The sequence below is a fragment of the chloroplast genome of Castanea sativa (genome assembly GCF_040712315.1).
Source record: "Castanea sativa chloroplast, complete genome".
In the NCBI taxonomy this organism is placed as follows: Eukaryota; Viridiplantae; Streptophyta; class Magnoliopsida; order Fagales; family Fagaceae; genus Castanea; species Castanea sativa.
This window is the reverse complement of record NC_054204.1, coordinates 50,001-57,500: the sequence shown is the minus strand read 5'-3', so window position 1 is coordinate 57,500 and position 7,500 is coordinate 50,001. Positions and strand designations below refer to the sequence as shown.

Genomic DNA, 7,500 nt, shown 5'->3' with positions numbered 1-7,500 from the left:
ATAAAATATGTATAACTAGAACAAGCACAAGGGCTATAGCTCAGTTGGTAGAGCACCTCGTTTACACGCGCGCCAATGTTTTTCAGAGAAGTCCGTCATGGAATCAAAATATTTGATTTTATTGATAAATAGATGTCTTACTCTATGTTTTCGGGAATAAAACAAGAGAACAACAGCCTGACAAAAGGTTCGGTTCAATCCGGGCGTCCATTTACATTTAGGTTCGGTACCAAATAAATGGAACCCACCTTTGCGTTGGTTTGAGATATTGATAAGGTGAATATCCCGTCTATTCAATGCTAGGCATAATGAGTATCAAGACCTCAAAAAAATTCTTTTTTCGTCCTATCTTATGAGCTTTAAGGTGTATGAAGTTTCATATTTGCTTCTTTAAGTTAAGCGGAAGCGGGTCGATAGAGACATACTCCATTTAACTTAAGTTAATCTAGGCCAAAAGCAGACCTACGTCAGGATAATCCTTCTTTGAAACACTTTGGTAGTGCTCCTTTTTATTGGAATCAAAATAATGAATCCGAGCACACGGAGCCATCTCTTTATCTTTATGTCAAGAAAAAATATGGTAGACTAGCCGATATTTCTTTCAGTTTATGAAAGAGCCCAATGCACAAAAAAATGCATGTTGGGTCTTTGAAACGGTTCAAATCATTTTGATAATAATTAGTTTGATCTGTTTTACCGAGAAGGTCTACGGTTCGAGTCCGTATAGCCCTATAATCTAACTAGAATAAAAAAATAAATAGATTTTATTTCAATTTAGAATATGAATTTCTAATAGAAATTTAATTTTTAATAAAAATAGAATTCTAAACAAAACAATTAGAATGCTATTTAAATTCCTTTTCTTTAGCTCTTTATATCCTTTAGTTCCTTCTAATCAATTTATATAAAATTCAAATCCGAAGTGAAGTGAAACCGCGAGACTCTTAGTTTTATAGCTTAGTTTTATAGTATAAATAGAAATAGTATAAAAGTAATATATATATTAGAAATGGGATTCGAGTGTATGAATCGTGAGCGGAAGGTTGACACGTGCCGAAACAAACAGGCGAAACTAAGCAGTTCGATCCAAATGAAGTTTTGTTTTGACTAAAGAGTTATGGATGGCTTGACAATTCATTCCAATTCCAATCAACTAATCCGGCATATTTTCCGCATGCAAGGAGTCCGTCTATGTTTCTACTTTACGAATATGATATTTTCTGGGCATTTCTAATAATAGCAAGTGCTATTCCTATTTTGGCATTTTTGATTTCGGGAGTTTTAGCCCCGATTCGCAAAGGGCCGGAGAAACTTTCTAGTTATGAATCGGGAATAGAACCAATGGGTGATGCTTGGCTCCAATTTCGAATTCGGTATTATATGTTTGCTCTAGTTTTTGTTGTTTTTGATGTTGAAACGGTTTTTCTTTATCCATGGGCAATGAGTTTTGATGTATTGGGTATATCTGTATTTATAGAAGCTTTCATTTTCGTGCTTATCCTAATTGTTGGTTCAGTTTATGCATGGCGAAAAGGAGCATTGGAATGGTCTTAGCTCTTGAATATTCAGACAATAAAAATAAAGATAAAGAAAGTAAAAAAAAAAACATTGAAACGGTTATGAATTCCATTGAGTTTCCCTTACTTGATCGAACAGCCCCCCAAAAAAATTCAGTTATTTCAACTACATCAAATGATCTTTCAAATTGGTCAAGACTGTCCAGTTTGTGGCCGCTTCTATATGGTACCAGTTGTTGTTTCATTGAATTTGCTTCATTAATAGGCTCACGATTCGACTTTGACCGTTATGGGCTGGTACCAAGATCGAGTCCTAGACAGGCAGACCTAATTTTAACTGCGGGTACAGTAACAATGAAAATGGCTCCTTCTTTAGTGAGATTATATGAACAAATGCCTGAACCAAAATATGTTATTGCTATGGGAGCATGTACAATTACAGGGGGTATGTTCAGTACCGATTCTTATACTACTGTTCGGGGGGTCGATAAGCTAATTCCTGTAGATGTCTATTTGCCAGGTTGTCCACCTAAACCGGAGGCAGTTATAGATGCTATAACAAAACTTCGTAAAAAACTATCTCGAGAAATCTATGAAGATCGAATTAGGTCTCAACAGGGGAGTCGGTGTTTTACTATCAACCACAAGTTTTATATTGGACGAAGTACTCATACTGGAAATTATGATCGAGGATTACTCGATCAACCACCATCTACATCGACTTCAGAGATCCCTCTTGAAATATTTTTCAAATACAACAAGAGTTCAGTATCTTCCCCCGAATTAGTGAATTAGGCAGGATTTTTTTTTTTTCACATTATTTTACATAATAACAAACAATAATTTTCATAAATTTCATCGTAAATGTGAAATACTTAACTTATAGAGACAAATAAAAGTTTTATACAAATCAAAATGTGGGAGAGATAAAAAAGATGCAAGGTCGTTTGTCTGCTTGGCTAGCCAAACATGGGTTAGTTCATAGATCTTTGGGCTTCGACTACCAAGGAATAGAGACTTTACAAATAAAGCCTGGGGATTGGCATTCCATTGCTGTCATTTTATATGTATATGGTTACAATTATTTACGTTCCCAATGTGCCTATGATGTAGCACCGGGCGGACTGTTAGCTAGTGTGTATCATCTTACGAGAATAGCTTATGGTATAGATCAACCAGAAGAGGTATGTATAAAAGTATTTGCCCCAAGGTGGAATCCTAGAATTCCGTCTGTTTTCTGGGTTTGGAAAAGTGCGGATTTTCAAGAAAGGGAATCTTATGATATGTTGGGAATCTTTTATGATAATCATCCACGTCTGAAACGTATCTTAATGCCCGAAAGTTGGATAGGATGGCCCTTACGTAAGGATTATATTGCCCCGAATTTTTATGAAATACAGGATGCTCATTAAATATAAATAATAAAATTAAATATAAATAATAAAATAAGAAACTAATTTTCACTTCTACAACTCCAGGTATTCAAATAATGTTTGTACGTTCTCTTATAGACCAAAGAGCGTAATGGAAGTCTCATTCGCATTCTATTCTAAATGGGCTAAATAAAACGAAATAAAATATAAATCAAATACAAATAAATAATACAAAATAAATAGAATAAAAAAAAATTGTTTCTATTCAAATAAATAAATATATAATATATAAAAATAGAAACAATAAAAAATAGAAATAAAAAGGATAAATAAAAAAAAAACAAGACAATTAAAAAAATACAATTAGTATTAGGATGACCTAAAAGAGTTTCGCATCATGAACTATGTACCACGCACAAAACTTAAATGAGTTCGACAAAGTCACATAGGAGGAAATGAAGAAATAGAATATGAAAAGAAAAGACAACGAAATGAGAGGAGGGCTTGGATTTTATTTGTACTGTATCTGAAATGAATCTTGGTTATTCCCACCTTTCAACTCCGCGAGACTATACCTTTGAGTCTTTCAACCAATTAATTTAACCTTTCTATTTTAATATGTATGAAGTATTAAATATCTAAAGTATTAACATTTTTTTTGAACGGTAAGAGACACCGTATGAACAAATAAAAAAGAAAAGGAAGTCAAATCTAATTTTTTTTTATTTTACAGATTTTATAGACATACTCTTTACTCATCTATTCTATAATTCTAGAAAGGGTATATTCTCAGACACCTGGATAGATAAGTATCTATCATGATATAGACTAGTAATGAATATGTATGTTGACCCATATCAATTCATTTGTAAAACGGATACTCATACAAATAAATCATGTGCCAGGAACCAGATTTGAACTGGTGACACGAGGATTTTCAGTCCTCTGCTCTACCAGCTGAGCTATCCCGACCATTATCCGTGCATCGTCCTTATTTTAATAGATAACTTGAGTTTATGTCAATTAAAAAGACAAAAAAAGTCTTACAAAGCTTTATCCAGACCCTGTAATTTCTTGGATCTTCAAAAAGAAAACTTTATAAGTTTTAATACAGTACAAGAAATGATATGTATTGTTAATCATTCAAATTGGAAGTGGGGATACCTTCCTCAAAGATGTTCATTTGTACGCGTATCATATATATCACAAATATTGTAATAAGAAAAAAAAAAAAAATTTCCCCAATCAGATCCATTTGTAAAAGAGTAGAATGATTGAAAAACATAACGAATTTTAAACCGCTAACGAAACGAAAAGAGCGGATCGGCTAAATAATTGGGGAATCAAACGGGCCTTTTTGGGGATAGAGGGACTCGAACCCTCACGATTTCTAAAGTCGACGGATTTTCCTCTTCCTATAAATTTCATTCTTGTCGGTATTGACGTGTGGAATGGGACTCTATCTTTATTCTCGTACGATAAATTTTATTAATAAATAGTCGATTCTTTCTTCAATTTGGATCGATTCACAACAACTCTTTCGATTTTTATTTATTATTTATAGAAATATAAATAAATAAAGATTCGGGTCGTCATTAATCATTTGAGATAGGATTTCAGTACATATACGTATGTATATAGGTTTATCCTTTCTGTAGTTTTGATATAAGGATTACGTTAATGTAATAACGTAAAGAAGTCAACCCCACTTGTTAGAACAGCTTCCATTGAGTCTCTGCACCTATCCTTTTTTTTATTCTCGCTTTCTTCTGAACCCTTATTTGTTTTCGTAAAATAGGATTTGGCTCAGGATTGCCCATTTTTAATTCCAGGGTTTCTCTGAATTTGAAAGTTATCACTTGGTAAGTTTCCATACCAAGGCTCAATCCAATTAAGTCCGTAGCGTCTACCAATTTCGCCATATCCCCCATTTTTGTTTTGTTGTTTTAAGATTAGGATCTCATTATGATGTCCTTCATCGCTTTTTTCCTTTTTCTTTCATTTATGCCGGAATCTTTGAATTTATTAGATACCAATTCCTATATCGAAAAGTGTTTACTCCTATTTTTTTATTGTTTATCTCATTTCATCTCTATCGAAGATCCAGAGTTGATCCAATCAGAAATGATTCTATCATTTCTGTATCCGCAATTCAATATAGATATATATTATCTATACCAATATAGATTATGTATGCCCCTCTTTCTTTTATATCATTTTTATCGTGTAATTTGAGATACTCGAACGGTCGATTCTTTTTTTTTTGGTTTTATCTTTCCGAACGAAAGCGGAGGAATCTTTCATTATGATCTGGATTACGGCCTTCTCTTTTTCATTTTTTTTTTATTCGTAGCCTTTACTTTTTTAATTTCCTTAAGTTAAGGCGGACCCTCTATAACATAACTAAAAATGACTAAAAAAAAATTAAATTTATTAATATAAATTTCGTATTATATTATTTTATTAATTTCTAATTGATCTAACTATTTAGAATTAGAATTATTTCAAATCAGAATCTATCTTAGAATCTATCTAGAATTAGAATAAATAAGTAAGATTAGAATGTGTAGAATAAGATTCTAATCTAATTAGATTCCATTTCGAATATTAATCGTTATGTTCGAGAATATATTCATTCAACTATTTAATATTTATTTGAAATTCTATTCTATATTCATATTAATTATGGTATGAAAAATAAGAATGAACAATTAATAGCTAAGATCCCAGTAGTTTACTAAATTCCTATGTATGTACAATTTTTGTTATGCGAGCCCGCTTAGCTCAGAGGTTAGAGCATCGCATTTGTAATGCGATGGTCATCGGTTCGATTCCGATAGCAGGCTTTTCTTTATTTTTTTTATTTTTTTACATAATTGATATTGTGAAATCAAAGAATATTGAAAAAGCTTCGTACCCCTTTTTCCAAGAGTCACCGATCTACTATGTCGTAGGAACTTCAAATTCTAAATAAAAAATTAGAGGAGCTAGATCCCTGTATAACAAATCACGAAAAGAACCTTTCATTTTTTTTATAAATATACAAATCCAATACGGTCCGGATATTTATCCAATTCATCTAATTATTCTTTGTGGTAAATACTCTAGGGGATGTCGCTTCATTTATCATTTAGTTTAGTTTTAATTTAAGTTTATGAAATTTCAATAAAATAAGGAGTCTTTATGTCGCGTTACAGAGGGCCTCGTTTCAAAAAAATACGACGTCTGGGGGCTTTACCGGGACTAACTAGTAAAAGGCCTAAAGCCGGAAGCGATCTTAGAAACCAATCACGTTCCGGTAAAAAATCTCAATATCGTATTCGTTTAGAAGAAAAACAAAAATTGCGTTTTCATTATGGTCTTACAGAACGACAATTACTTAAATACGTTCGTATTGCCGGAAAAGCCAAAGGGTCAACGGGTCGGGTTTTACTACAATTACTTGAAATGCGTTTGGATAACATCCTTTTTCGATTGGGTATGGCCTCGACTATTCCCCAAGCCCGCCAATTAGTTAACCATAGACATATTTTAGTTAATGGTCGTATAGTAGATATACCAAGTTATCGCTGCAAACCCCAAGATATTATTACAGCGAGGGATGAACAAAAATCTAGAGCTCTGATTCAAAATTGTCTTGATTCATCCCCTCGTGATGAGGAATTACCAAAACATTTGACTTTTCACCCATTCCAATATAAAGGATTAGTCAATCAAATAATAGATAGTAAATGGGTCGGTTTGAAAATAAATGAATTGCTAGTTGTAGAATATTATTCTCGTCAGACTTAAACCTAATTAAAATAAAACAACAAGGGTTCGGGCACCTTTTCCCTCTTTCGCCTAAGCAAAAAGACCGACAAAAGTAAGGAATTTGATATGGGGATCTTTCTCCCATTCAAGGATCATGGATCACGGATCGGTAGGGAAATTTGCATTCCCTGTTGTCCACTCTTTACAGTATTTTCCGTACTAAAGAAATTAGGAATAAGGAATCTATATCAAAATCAAAGAAAGGTCTAAGGAATAATGGTATCCATTGTTATTTGCTTTGATCCATTGCTGTCAATAAGATCGGTGAATTGGTTGAAAGGTACGGAAAGAGAGGGATTCGAACCCTCGGTAAACAAAAGCCTACATAGCAGTTCCAATGCTACGCCTTCAACCACTCGGCCATCTTTCCTACATAATGATTATGGCCCCAAAACCGGGTGAATAGTGAGTCATTTCATATTCTATTTTTGAATAGGTACGTAGCGTCGATTCTAACTATAAAAATATAGAAAACGTTTCAGCAAAGAAAAAGCCTTCCTTCAAGGGCAGGGGGGGGATACATTTTTTTGTGAAAACTGTTAAAAAAATAGATATATCTATTCATTTTTGCGAAGTCACGTCTTTTTCCAATATTTATTCTTTATTACATTACAATATTTATACCAGAAGATTTAATCAATGAATTAGAACGAATCAATCGATCCATTTTTTTTTATACTATGTTTCTAATGGATACGTTTCTTTTAGATCATGATTATATTTTCTTTTTTAGAATATGATTCCATATTCATAAAATTTATAAGATTTATTTCCAGTTTTAGATCTTTCAATAATAA

General features: G+C 32.7%; 4 protein-coding genes and 5 non-coding genes across 9 annotated transcripts; 6 read left to right on the top strand and 3 right to left on the bottom strand. All coding sequences in view use genetic code 11, as the record gives it.

Annotated features, from left to right (window-relative positions):
* Positions 1-29: 29 nt before the first annotated feature.
* Positions 30-732, top strand: trnV-UAC. Its single transcript has 2 exons — positions 30-67; positions 698-732. It is a non-coding gene; the product is annotated as a tRNA-Val (tRNA).
* A 459-nt stretch (positions 733-1,191) lies between these two features.
* Positions 1,192-1,554, top strand: ndhC (NADH-plastoquinone oxidoreductase subunit 3). The gene has a single exon. It carries the CDS (start codon positions 1,192-1,194, stop codon positions 1,552-1,554), a length of 363 nt encoding a protein of 120 aa, YP_010041515.1.
* ndhK (NADH-plastoquinone oxidoreductase subunit K) lies at positions 1,545-2,312 on the top strand. Its single transcript has one exon. It carries the CDS (start codon positions 1,545-1,547, stop codon positions 2,310-2,312), a length of 768 nt encoding a protein of 255 aa, YP_010041514.1.
* Positions 2,313-2,452: 140 nt separating this feature from the next.
* Positions 2,453-2,929, top strand: ndhJ (NADH-plastoquinone oxidoreductase subunit J). Its single transcript has one exon. The coding sequence runs from the start codon at positions 2,453-2,455 to the stop codon at positions 2,927-2,929; it is 477 nt and encodes a 158-aa protein (YP_010041513.1).
* An 860-nt stretch (positions 2,930-3,789) lies between these two features.
* trnF-GAA lies at positions 3,790-3,862 on the bottom strand. Its single transcript has one exon. It is a non-coding gene; the product is annotated as a tRNA-Phe (tRNA).
* A 386-nt stretch (positions 3,863-4,248) lies between these two features.
* Positions 4,249-4,818, bottom strand: trnL-UAA. The gene is made up of 2 exons: positions 4,784-4,818; positions 4,249-4,298 (listed from the first exon to the last, which is right to left on the bottom strand). It is a non-coding gene; the product is annotated as a tRNA-Leu (tRNA).
* An 845-nt stretch (positions 4,819-5,663) lies between these two features.
* trnT-UGU lies at positions 5,664-5,736 on the top strand. The gene has a single exon. It is a non-coding gene; the product is annotated as a tRNA-Thr (tRNA).
* A 337-nt stretch (positions 5,737-6,073) lies between these two features.
* On the top strand, positions 6,074-6,682 carry rps4 (ribosomal protein S4). The gene has a single exon. It carries the CDS (start codon positions 6,074-6,076, stop codon positions 6,680-6,682), a length of 609 nt encoding a protein of 202 aa, YP_010041512.1.
* Positions 6,683-6,986: 304 nt separating this feature from the next.
* On the bottom strand, positions 6,987-7,073 carry trnS-GGA. The gene has a single exon. It is a non-coding gene; the product is annotated as a tRNA-Ser (tRNA).
* Positions 7,074-7,500: the final 427 nt, after the last annotated feature.